At 33.7% G+C, this 14,047-nt stretch overlaps 1 protein-coding gene across 2 annotated transcripts in view; it reads right to left on the reverse strand.

Annotated features, from left to right (window-relative positions):
• The window catches only part of USP15 (ubiquitin specific peptidase 15), a 137,213-nt gene that overhangs the window by 15,744 nt on the left and 107,422 nt on the right, over positions 1-14,047 (reverse strand). For both annotated transcript variants that reach the window (XM_060112013.1, XM_060112014.1), the window contains 3 exons: positions 7,443-7,616; positions 5,835-5,993; positions 5,531-5,755 (listed from right to left, as the gene is read on the reverse strand). In XM_060112013.1, the coding sequence (XP_059967996.1) occupies positions 5,531-5,755; positions 5,835-5,993; positions 7,443-7,616 (558 nt within the window). The remainder of the gene's footprint in view (positions 1-5,530; positions 5,756-5,834; positions 5,994-7,442; positions 7,617-14,047) is intronic.

The following is a 14,047-nucleotide window of genomic DNA, read 5'->3' on the forward strand; positions in this document are numbered from 1 at the left end:
AGCTCACCACCCAACTTATATCTCAAGCACAGACCTCTCTCCTCTAGTCTACATACATAAAGTCAAGGCCTATTGATATACCTCCTAAATTTTCCTCATGAATCTCAACTTGTCCAATACTAAACACAGATTTAGGTCACGTTAGGTCAACATATCCAATACTAAAATAGGTTTCTTCTTAAACCTTTCTTTCTATATCTCCCATTAAAACCAATAGTACCATTCTCTCCTCAGTTTTCCAGTTCAATAAACTTGAATACTCTTAATACATTTTCAACTCCTATATTCAACTGGTTCTTCTATCTGATTGCCATCCTGACACTTAGCTTAAGAGGTCAAGCCCTTGTCCTCTGTCATCTCATCACTGCAAAAACCTCCTACCTGGTCTTAGTACATCTGATCTAAGCCCCTCCAATCCAATCTTTGCACTAGCCAGAATGTTCTTTCAGAAATACAAATCTGACCACACAATCTCTTTATACTTAATACACTTTAGTGGCTCCCTTAGTCTTTTAGGATGAAGCCCAAACTTCCTATGAAAGCATCAAGGTTCTTTGTGATCTACCATATTATCTACTTGTAGTTTCCAGAAGTGGGCCACATTCTCTTTTGCCTTCAGCCGTTTGTACGTGTCACTCTCTTGTTCTATATAATACTTTATTCCCAACTTCCATGTGATTAATTTTAAAACCTAATCATCCTTCAGGATCCAGCAAAGGCATCATCACCAGTTTGGGTAGGTTATTCCTTCTGTATATCCCTACAGCACACTGTCAGAGCACTTTTCACACTCTATGAAAAGCTTCTTGAGAACAAGGACTAGGAACACCCTTGTACTTCCAGCATCTTGCATAGTATGTGAGTCCAATACATAACACATGTTCAACACAATTACAAATAAACTTCCATGACTCAAATCTACTTCAGTGATGGGAAAACTCATCAAGTGGGCTAACCTAGCTAATTCCCTTTTCCTCTAGAGCTGGTTAAAGCACAGTGTTAATGAAGTGATCATTTTGGATTTGAGTTGTTACTGTCTCCAAGAGGAAAAAAAAATCCCAATTCCTCTGTGCTGATCACGGCTCTAACTTCCACAAATTTATGTTTCTGGTCACCAAGTGAGAAAAGAGGTAAATCAGTGAAATTCACATTGCTGGAAAAATAATTTAAAACCCAAATTACAGAAGACCATTCAACACATACTTTCCAGGTTAATGTGTAATTTGATTTCAATTTGCTTCTACATAATAGATGTTATATTATTGGCATGGGAAAGTACTATCTTTAACAAATGAGTATAGAGAAATAGAGTACATTTATTTTATGTTGCAATAAATTTTTACTCATTTTTTTATACTCCTCTCTTATTCCATTATACTCACTGGCATATATTTGTAAAGTTACAAACTAGAGAGGTTAAGGATGTAGTTTAGCATTGCTATACCTTCTCTCCATTGAAAAGAATGTTAAAAATCCTATACTTCTAAACAAGTGAATAAGTGAGTATCTAAAGGATGTGATTTTAGACATGTGAACATATATGCCCCTGGCCAAAAATAAAAGCAGGTATTCATTAACCTTGCTCATGGATAAGGGCAAGTGCCATGTCTCTCTTGTTCTCTAAAATATTCTCAGCACTGCTGGATGAAATACTGACATGAAGGTACCAGGTTCAATGAGTTCATGAAGCAAATACATAAATAGCACAAGAAATGGGTGAAATCTGCATAACTGAGTACATGACTAGTCTCTACCAACTTTAATTATTTTGGATGAAAGTACTATATTTTTATGAGTACTTCATATTCTGTGCCCTGTTGACAGTAAACCCAAACACTTCCACTAAATGAATGGTACGATGACAATTTTGTTCAAAGCGTACCTTTCATAAAGATTTCATGAACACTGCTATGGACTGAATTCTGTCGTCTCAAAATTCCTATGTGAAGCCCTGTGACGGTATTTGGAGATGGAGCCTTTGAGAGATTTAGATGAGATCATGAAGGTGGGGGCCTCATGATGGGATTAGCATCCTTGTAAGAAGAGACACCAGAAAGCTTGTGCTCCCAGTCTCTCTCTCTGCCCTGTGAGGACACAGCGGAGGAGGCGGCCATCTGTAAGTGAGGAAGAGTCTGCACTAGAAACCACCAGGCTGGCTCTCTTGATTTAGACTTCTAGCCTCCAGAACTGTGGGGAAATAATTTTCTGTTGCTTAAGTCCCTCAGTCTATGGTATTTTGTTATGGCAGCCCGAGCAGACTAATACAACTAATAGGCTCTAACAAACTGCACTGCTGGCTGGAACCCTCAACTAAGATCTTTAGTAAAGAATCTTCTAAAGTAGGAACTATGTCTGTCTTGTTTACCAGAGCTTTACAATCAGTAGGTGCCCATTTGAATGAATAAAATTTTTGAACACTTCTAAGTCATGCGGGTTGGGAATACAAAGATTTACGAAGTCCTTTCCTTCAAAGAATTCATGGTCTGGGGACAAAAGTTAAAGTAAACCAAAGGTCATAATAAAATTTGGTAAGTGCTATAATAGAAATTAGGGTAACAGAAGGTAGAAAAGGAACGAAATACTTTTATTAGGGTGGGTCAAGTATCAGAAAATGATTAACTGATTAATAAAGGGAGAAAATATAGTGTTTTGCTCCATAAAATGTAAAAAAATCCAATTATAACACTAGGCAATGGAATCAGGCAGACAATTGATATTAAGGTCTAGCACAGGGCTCTTGCATAGACTAAGTGTTATGTGATAACCCAAACTGTTAAAATATTAGAACACTATTGAAACAAGTATTTTTAGCCTAACTAAATTTCCACTTCTTTTCCAGGTTCTTAAGATGCCTAAAAATTACAGGTATTTGAATATACCATTATTGAAACCAATTCCTCTAAGATCAGGAACAAGACAAGGTTGCCCACTCTCGCCACTATTATTCAACATAGTTTTGGAAGTCCTAGTCACAGCAATTAGAGAAGAAAAAGAAATAAAAGGAATCCAAATTGGAAAAGAAGAAGTATAACGGTCACTATTTGAAGGTGACATGAGACTATACATAGAGTCCTGAAGATGCTACCAGAAAACTACTAGAGCTAATCAGTGAATTTGGTAAAGTAGCAGGATACAAAATTAATGCACAGAAATCTCTTGCATTCCTATACACTAATAAGGAAAAATCTGAAAGAGAAATTAAGGAAGCACTCCCATTTACCACTGCAACAAAAAGAATAAAATACCTAGGAATAAACCTATCTAAGGAGGCAAAAGACCTACATGCAGAAGACTATAAGACACTGATGAAAGAATTAAAGACGATACAAATAGATGGAGAGATATACCACGTTCTTGGATGGGAAGAATCAATATCGTGAAAATGACTATACTATCCAAAGCAATCTACAGATTCAATGCAATCCCTATCAAACTACCAAGGGCATTTTTCACAGAACTAGAACCAAAAATTTCACAATTTGTATGGAAACACAAAAGACCCTGAATAGCTAAAAGCAATCTTGAGAAAGAAAAACGGAGCTGGAGGAATCAGGTTCCCTGTCTTCAGACTATACTACAAAGCTACAGTAATCAAGACAGTATGGTACTGGCACAAAAACAGCAATACAGATCAATGTAACAGGATAGAAAGCCTAGAGATAAACCCACCCACATATGGTCACCTTATCTTTGATAAAGGAGGCAAGAATATACAATGGAGAAAAGACAGCCTCTTCAATAAGTGGTGCTGGGAAAACAGGACAGCTACATGTAAAAGAATGAAATTAGAACACTCCCTAACACCATACACAAAAATAAACTCAAAATGGATTAAAGACCTAAATACAAGGTCAGACACTATAAAACTCTTGGAGGAAAGCACAGGCAGAACACTCTATGACATAAATCACAGCAAGATCCTTTTGACCCACCTCCTAGAGAAATGGAAATAAAAACAAAAATAAACAAATGGGACCTAATGAAACTTAAAAGCTTTTGCATAGCAAAGGAAATCATAAACAAGATGAAAAGACAACCCTCAGAATGGGAGAAAATATTTGCAAACGAAGCAACTGACAAAGGATTAATCTCCAAAATATACAAGCAGCTCATGCAGCTCAATAGCAAAAAAACAAACATCCCAATCCAAAAATGGGCAGAAGACCTAAATAGACATTTCTCCAAACAAGATATACAGACTGCCAACAAACACATGAAAGGATGCTCAACATCACTCATCATTAGAGAAATGCAAATCAAAACTACAATGAGGTATCACCTCACACCAGTCAGAATGGCCAACATCAAAAAATCTACAAACAATAGATGCTGGAGAGGGTGTGGAGAAAAGGGAACCCTCTTGTACTCTTGGTGGGAATGTAAATTGATACAGCCACTATGGAGAACAGTATGGAGGTTCCTTAAAAAACTAAAAATAGAACTACAATACAACCCAGCAATCCCACTACTGGGCATATAACCTGAGAAAATAATAATTCAAAAAGAGTCATGTACCACAATATTCACTGCAGCACTATTTACAATAGCCAGGACATGGAAGCAACCTAAGTGTCCATCGACAGGTGAATGGATAAAGAAGATGTGGCACATATATACAATGGAATATTACTCAACCATAAAAAGAAACAAAATTGAATTAGTAGTGAGGTGGATGGTTGTAGAGTCTGTCATACAGAGTGAAGTAAGTCAGAAAGAGAAAAACAAATTCTGTATGCTAACATATATATATGGAATCAAAAAAAAAAAAGGCAGGGGCAGGACAGGAATAAAGATGCAGATGTACAGAATGGACTTGAGGACAGAGGGAGGGCCAAGGGTAAGCTGGGACAAAGTGAAAGAGTAGCACTGACATATATACACTACCAAATGTAAAATAGATAGCTAGTGGGAAGCAGCTGCGTCACACAGGGAGATCATATTGGTGCTTTGTGACCACCTAGAGGGGTGGGATAGGCAGGGTGGGAATGAGACGCAAGACGGAGGGGATATGGGGATATATGTATACATATAACTGATTCACTTTGTTATACAGCAGAAACTAACACAACATTGTAAAGCAATTATACTCCAATAAAGATGTTAAAAAAATAAATATACCATTATCTTATCATAATATGAATCAAAATGTATAGCAAGTATTAGTTTCTCTTCCAACAGCCAGTAGGAAAAAAATTACAATGAACATTAAAGAAAGTTCAAGTTGGAAAACTGGGAAATTACTACGTTATTAATCTTTGTAAGCTAATATTCATACCGATATTGTAAAATCAAACCACCTCTCATTTTTCTTTGATAAGAAAAAGTCTTTGAGAATTTTGTTTTTACATGACAAATAATGGTACTTTACACATCCCTCACCCTTTCAAAATTCTGAAAAGTTGTACTAATTAGTGTATAAAAATCTCTTATGCAAAACAGCTTATTATTATTGAATTGTACTTGAGGCATAAGGACTCAACACTAATCTTTTATAAAAATAACAAATGCAAAGAAATTAATCACTTCCTACCTGCATAGGTTTCGTAAGTGGATCCATTCTAACTAAATAAACTTCCAAGGTACGTTCCTTTTTCATGGGCAATGGAAGTGTCAAGTAACAAAAAGGATCAAATGTTACTGAAATCTTAGCACATTCAGGACAAACTAAAGTTGATTTAAAAAGGCCATGAAATATATCTACTATGATAGAATCATTTCTTTTTAAATGGTTTTCCCAGGCTTCTTCAGCAACTACCTGTAAGGAAAACAGACACATATTACAAAGAGATACCACATTATTATAACAATGATGACAATAATATGGTTAAATTTACCTTATCTGGTCTTCCATCAGCATCTTTTAATTGTATATATGGTTTTTTCCTAATTCTATTCAAATCCTCATGTAGTCCATCTAATAGGAAAGCTAATAGTTCTTGACAGTCTTGTTGCTGGTATCCAGAGAACTGAGGTGCAAAACGTCCTACCTGTGTCTGTAAGAGAAGCAAAACTATAAAATCAGTTCTAGGGACAAGATTGATTTAAAAAATATATAGTCAATTTTCATTATTCACAGATTCCATATTTGTGAATTCACCTACTTCCTAAAATTTATTTGTAACCTTCAAATCAACTTGTGGCACTTTTGCAGTCATATGCAGATATGATAATTACATATGGATAAATACACGTAAAGAATTACATATCTAAAAATATTTTAATAATGATAACTAATCTGTAAAATAGAAAAGAAATGCTGACCTAAGGAGAGAACACTGAGAAAATATGGTATAGTTTTGTACGAAGGATTGGGAAACACTAAAGACTTAAAATTCAGTAACATTTCTGGGTCACTTGAAAAAAGTAAAATGCTCTCATTTAGTTTCTGTGTGTAAAGAGAGGATAAATCTCATAGAGATAAAAAGAATATTCATGTTCATATATAATTTTCCTAGTCTTTGCAGTGCTTTTTTTTGATGAGACTGAAAAGAAATGCAAAAGAAAAAAGTCAGATATCAAGGACCTATTTACACATAATTGAGAACATCTTGTAAAATGAAACTAGTTGGAATCATGGATAATGGTTGAGAAATGACTTGTCTGAACTAGTTTGTCCTAAGTTTGGAAAGTTAAGGAAGATAAATGCAGGACTTCTTTTGATTTGTCTTTTATTTTTTAAGAACTAGTACCTAGTTAATAAAATGTTGCCCAGTCCATGTTCTATATGAACATCATTTAAGTTGTATAAAAAATGGTTGAAAACTGCTTATTTTCTTCAAATGTTTAAAATTTCTCATAAATCTCACCCATATAATTAATTAGGAAAACTTTAACAATATAAAGCTAAATTTCAGTTTAATTCTTATTTGAATGACAAACTAAATTACTTGAGATTTTGATTCTAAGAATTAACTACTTCACAAATAAGAAAAACTAGAAGATTAAGAATTATATTGAAAATATATTTAATTAATATTTAGTGCTTACTTTGCAGACCAGTTTCATTTCAATAATTTTTCAAACCAATAATGACTCTCAAAATAAAGTTCTTAGAGTTTAATGACATGCCCAAATTTAGTCTTTACATTTGTATAAAATATTTATGTGGGTTTCTTAGAGATGTGCTGTATTCTAAAACAATCTGCAAATGCTCACTGCTGTCTATAGTCATTTTGAACCATACCAGTGTTTCTCAAACTTTATTTCATTATTTCCTTTACCATCCTCCAGAACTCTTTTTGGACAGTTTAAATTAATCATCTATTATGTGCCCCACCCTGAAAATTTAATACCATATATGCTGTGTATGTATTTATGTGCTGAGTCCCTTTGGAGGGTCACAAACCACTGTAATAGCTATGATTTTTTTACCCCTTTCCCAAAGATTTTTGTCCTCTTGGGTGTGATATAGGCCTTGTTGAAAATGTATTTACCATACTAACCTTAAAGGCTCTTGGTGTGACGTAGCTAAATTTTCCAGACCACATTTGCTTGATCAATTCAGCATAAGATTTAGCTATTTCACCTCTCATTCCTAAGGGATTGTCAAAATTCAGTTCTTCTTGATACTTATCATTCAGGAAATATTCAGTAAGTGGAGGTGTATTGCTCAAACACTGCAAAGAATAAAATATATTTTCAAGTAAAAGAAACCACACGTTAAGCATGTTAAAATGTAGAGAGAAACAAAGTGATAATATACAGAGAAAAATTTACATGATGGCCTCTTGCACTAATAAGTAACTGATCAAATAAACACTCAAATGATGTACTCAACTATTCATTTCCCAAATTTCAAGTCAATTACTTATAGTAAATGAAAATGCTAATATTTGTTGCTGTAAAATCTGCATTAATTTTAACCACAGCAAGCTACTGGTTAACTGGGAGAGAAGCTCAGAATTTTCTTTCCTTCTTTTACTTGACTGGTAGAAATTATGGATTGTCTAATCGTCCCAGGCATCTGCAAATTAGCCTGAGTAGGTAAAAACTGAGACAGAGCGCAAGCAAGAAATGAACTTTAAAGAGGTATTTACTGCTTCCATTGTCAGTTCCTTATCATCAAAGAGCAGCCTTCTAAACTTTCCTTTTGGATCAACCATTTTTAGAAGGGAGAGTACAGATCAGCTGAACCTCAGAAAACAAACTTGTTATGTGAACTCTGGCTAACTGTGTTCTTACTTCTTCTAGCTCTTCTTTAATAACACAACAATCCAACTTTCCTTTATGGCAAGATTAAAATTATGAATAAGTTAATTCTCCAGCTCTGTTCCACTTTGAATTAAATAATTTAGGATTTAAAATAAAATAGATGGCGGAGGTACAGTTTTTCCACAATATTTTATCTCAAGATGAAATAATTTTTTAAGTTGATAATACCATAAAATGTGACTTCATTTTGAACCGAATATTACTTTATCAAGTAGATGTCTAGAGCCATTAATTAGAACATGTAATGAATGACACAGACATACGGTCATATAAGTAACTTTTTTTTGGCTGCAGGAAGATATTTGTCTTGGAGTAAAGTGACAAAGTGCCTTAAGTGAAGCTAGTTGCTTGCACGTAAAGTAGTAGAAACCTGTTCTTATGACAGTTCAGACTTATATTAATGGAAATAAAAGTTTTTCAAAGCTTGCTTACCACTCATACGGAATAAGTTAAATAGTTTTGGTAACTATGAAAGGTTCAGCCTGCTGAGTTCATGCTGATAACTTGGATGCTATAAACTATGACTATATGTCATATACTGTTTGGCTAAAACTCCAAAATTAAATAAGCATATTCAATTTTTTTTTTTTCCGGTATGCGGGCCTCTCACTGTTGTGGCCTCTCCCATTGCGGAGCACAGGCTCCGGATGCACAGGCTCAGCGGCCATGGCTCACGGGCCCAGCCACTCCGCGGCACGTGGGATCTTCCCGGAACGGGGCATGAACCCGTGTCCCCTGCATCGGCAGGCGGACTCTCAACCACTGCGCCACCAGGGAAGCCCAAGCATATTCAATTCTTAAAAATAGATTACGGCGTTATATTTTGTGGTTTCAATTATAAATCAATTTATGTGTACTCATGTAACTATGATATCTATTTAGGAATTTTCTAATAAAAATAATAATGTCCAAACTGGCAGTCTGGCCCCTACCTCAAGGTAAAAGGGAGAACTCTTCATAATATCATGGGACTTGTTATTGTATTATTCTTAGGCAATGAAAATAATATCAACAGTTTAAAAATGTTTGAGGTGGGCTATACAGCCTGTACAGTTATTTACATGTCTTTTTCAACAGTAAAATATTTTATGTGAACAAGAGGCAAGCTACAGTGTAGGAAGTAGTTAGGGAAGAGACTTTTTTTCTACCTCTCCTCTTAATTCCTTTTATATCTCAAACTTCCATAATTCTTACAGGCCTTCTGAGTTTCATTTTCTCTTTTCTTTTTGTAATATATGTCATTTTAATTATAAACCCAGCACTGGAGGTAGGGCCAGGCAACCTAGAATACACCATGACCACATAGGGCATAAATGCCATCACTTAGCAGTATCATCTCATTTAGTACAAAAAGGACCAACACTAAATAGTCGATGAGGCAAACTGGAGGTCAGACAGCATTTACAACAATTATCAATTACTTTTCAAATCCTTATATTTGATCAGCTCAGGGTTATACTAAGAATATAATATTCTACTACTGCGTGTAACAATTATATAAAGCACCTAATGCTTTATCGTTTAAACACTTCAAAAAATCAAGTTGTGCAAACATGAATAAGTCTTGAGCTTTGTTTTTACCTAATTATTCATGTTTATCCTTAGCTTGCAAAGAGCTTCCAACTATAATTGAAAATCTAGCTTTCCATACTATCCAGAGTGATCTTTCTAAAATTTGTCACTAAAATTTATGACTTAATTATGTCACTTCCTTGCTACAAATCCTTTAATAGCAATTTCAGATTAAAATTTCAAATCTTTAGAAGGGTCTGTCTTTTGCCCATCTATTTAGCTTCATGCCTTGTCAATAAAATACCTTTAAAAAAACAAAAAACAAAAAAACTTCCATCCCAGCCTTATTTGATTACTTGTGGTTCTTTGACCTCCATGCATTCTCTCACTTTTTAAGTTCTCATTACTCTACCTATATGAAATATACCTTCTTTGCCTTACTAACTTCTACTAAACCATTCAGGTATCCTGTCTGGGAAGGATTCCCAGGTTCCCTTATAGTGTTTCCTCCTGTATGTTTCCTTATTGCTTACTTTTATTACAGCATTTATTTTATAATATACTGTAACTTTAATTTTTAGGTTGTCTGTCTTGCCAAATGGACTGAGACTTCCATGAGAGCAGGATCATGATATCCTTTAAATTCATGTCTCTAGCACTGAGCACAATGTCCCTTGGCATTTAGCATGTATACAATAAATGCATGCTTAGTTAAAATGTTTTTTGCCTATATTTACTAATGTATCTATCCTCCATTTCTTCTTCTTTTTCTTAACTCTTTTCTTTCAACGTTTGGCACAGAGTACTCAAATGTTGTTGAATGAAATATCACAAAGTGAGGCAAAAATATTTTTGCTTGTAATGCATAATTTCAAGTTTCTTCAAGCACTTCTACCTGAATACTAAATCCAAAAAGACAGCACCTAGTAAAAACTCCCTGGTCCCCTTTTGTTTGACTTTCATTTAATCTACCATCTGCTTTGTAGTGGGCCTCTACTTGTATTTTTAAAAAGTCAATGACACAGAGACCAGTGCTTATTTTCATAGTGACTCATGCCAGTTTGAAACTGATTATAATTCACTGATAACAAACTAAACAACAAAATACAAATAGTCTTAATAAGTAACTGCCTGTATTTCCTGTCAAGATATCATAACCAATATATTTTGAGATAAACTTTATATTTAAATGTAAACTATTAAATACTAAATGGTCCCCCAAAGCATCTTATTTGCTGAACATAATGTTTTAAGGAACTCACAACCTTAATTTTTCTAAAAATTTTCTAAAACACAAATACAGAAATTCAATAGCCGATTTAACTGTTCTACTACATAGATCGTAATAGTTTAAAAACTAAACTGATGTTAGACTATTTTCCTCATCTTGAAAATACCATAATTTTCTCCTTCACCTTGAATATAATGTTATTATAGGAGTCACTATATTCTTGAAATAATATGAAAACCAGTTAAACATTAAAAGTTCTCTTTTGGTATAAATTTCAAGGAACTATTGTAATAAAGCTCAAACAACTAAAATATTTCCTCCAGGTGACATCAGTATTCAATGCCATCATTCTGGTAGAAGAAAGAAGCCCATTTCTTAAATTTGGTCATAATACAGCTTGATTTTTAATTTATGCAACTCATTATTCAATCTTTTAACATGAGGCTATCTTAGAAACATGAACATCTTCGACAATTACAAGAAAATTGGATACTTGGACTGGCTGCCATTAAATACAATGTTTTAAAGAATAAAGATAACTTTCATTAGTTCAATAATAAAAACTATAACCAAAGTTCTGAAGCATTTCTCTCAAAGATTCTTCTATTATAAAAAACATCACTTTCCTATCTGATTGGGACTGTTCCAGAACAATTCCTTTCTTAAGGCATGTAGATATTAGAAGTCCTACATATGTAGACATAGGAAATGTCCTTTTTAACTCATGATACTTTACTCCAGTAATGTAATATGGACTAGAAATCATACAACATATGTTGTGCCTATGTGGATATATCTCTTATTCTCAATGTTTCCTGAACGGCAAACAAAACAAAACAAAACAAAACCCTCATCCTTAACATACATGGTTTTTCTTAGCAAAAACTGAGAATAAAAAACCCCCCACAAAACCTGAGAATATATATGAATGTATGATAAAAACAAAAAGGATTATTTAAACAGTATTAGTATGTTATTTTTACAGCTACTTATGAGTTTTGTGCCATTCTAATAGTCACATGCCATTTTGAGCTTCACCTGTTAATTCATTTGATTTCAACTGCCTGACACTGACAAATGCCAACACTTTCATAGTTTAAGAACCACCTATTACAAGTCATCACCAAAAAAATGAGGTCCATAAATGAAGTAATGTGACTGACCATAAAACATGTATCTCAAGCCACATTTTGTTTGTATTATAATTGTGTCTAGAGTTGGTCCTAATATTGGGTAGAATTCTGTCAAATAACATGTTAAAAATAAAGCAATAATCAGACTGAAGAAAAAGATTCTGTACTAGTAGTTTCAATTCTTGATGCAAAAGAGAAAAAGTAAAAAAGCTACATTAATCAACAGGCAAATGCACTTGTTAACTAGGCAAATTATTTATTTAAATATTTTTTATGATCCCTAGGCAAGTTAATAGTGTGCAAAACTGACAAGAGCATTTGAAGATCTAAGGATTAAAAAAACTTTCACATTTAGTATATGGTAATATGAAATACTAAAGTTTCATATTTAGTGTATGGTAGACTTTTGGCATTCATTAATTTAGCCTTTGTGATAAAGCATCTTCACAGCTGGCTAACTGGAAGGTTGAGGATATAAGCTAGCATGAAAAGATGTTGATCCATGAGGAATGATGAGAATGGTGTATTATGTGCAAGCCAATCATTTTGTGAGCAAATGTATCTGTTCCTCAAAATGGCTTTGTAGTTCTCTACTTGTGCTCACATATGCATTTAAAATGGAAATTGCAAGTAAGAGTATTCTTGAATATGAATTTGAATAAGGGGTCTTAAGATATATTCCTTAGTTTAAGGTATTAAGACTGAGCCTTAGCATGTACTCCTCCCCTTCTTAGAACATTCTTCCCCTTTAAGAAATTCCTACTTATTCTTTAAAACTCATCTCAACATCTCAGCACCTCAAGGAAGAACATTCCTTCTTCTGGACTAATGTTATACCTTGAACTCACTTAGACTGTCCTTATCTTGAGAGCAGAGTCCATGTCTTATTCACCTTTGTAACTTAGCATCTAGCACAATGCCTGGCATATACCATAATAAAGGTATGTGATGAATGAATAAAAACTTATACAGTAAATCAGTCCTTAGAGACTGAGAACAGTGGGAAAACACTTGACTAAGATCTGAATTGCACCCTGTTACATAACTATAACCTATTTAAAGTTCTACAAGTTCAAAAATAAAGTCCAAATAATGCCTAAAGAGGCTTTCCTAATGAAGGAAAAATAACTATTGTGAATACTCCAAAAAATAACCGTCAAGATAAATCCATATAAATAAAAGATATGTGAAAGAAAAATATTTAGTAATATATTTTCATGAAGACTCTTTTTCCCAAATCAACCTGGAACTAGACACCACAATTCTTAAAAAAATTCTTCTAAATAATCAAGTATCTCATCCAGTGGACATTCTATATGGCTCAATGTATACAGACCTTTAATCACTGTCACCATGAAGAACTTTTTTAAAAAGAATGCATATACCATTGGACTATTTTATAAAGTATTAATTATCTATGAAAAACTCTCTGATTATAAATTTCTGCGCTTAACCCAACATCCTAAAATTGGAATATTATGTGAAGTATGATTCTCTCTCATTACTTAAATTTCATGGAAAGACTACAATATTTTGTACATAACTTTTCCTTACATACACATGCAAAAATCCTATTCCTCTTACATTACTTTCAAAAAGTTCTTCCATTAAATATGTTCTGATCAGTAAGACTGATGTTTCTCGAGTTCTTTGAAAGAGTGACTCATGTAAGAGTCTCAATTTTGTATTTCACTATAAACTTCTATATATTTTTAAAAAATTGATGAATTGAAATAAAGTTCTACTATATAACCAAATCTCAAGTCTATAATCAACATATTTTAGGAAATGAATAATTAATAGCCATCCCAATAATTTGTAATGAATCTGGAATTTCCCCAGTACCTGGAAAATAGTCAAAGTAATCCCCTTCAAAAAGAGAAAGTTGTCTTTTGTAATGCTGAATATGAACCACTCCCTTTCTGTTCAGGTGCTCCAGAAGCCCAATTTTCAAGTGATC

The sequence above is a fragment of the Mesoplodon densirostris genome, chromosome 11 (genome assembly GCF_025265405.1).
Source record: "Mesoplodon densirostris isolate mMesDen1 chromosome 11, mMesDen1 primary haplotype, whole genome shotgun sequence".
In the NCBI taxonomy this organism is placed as follows: domain Eukaryota; kingdom Metazoa; phylum Chordata; class Mammalia; order Artiodactyla; family Ziphiidae; genus Mesoplodon; species Mesoplodon densirostris.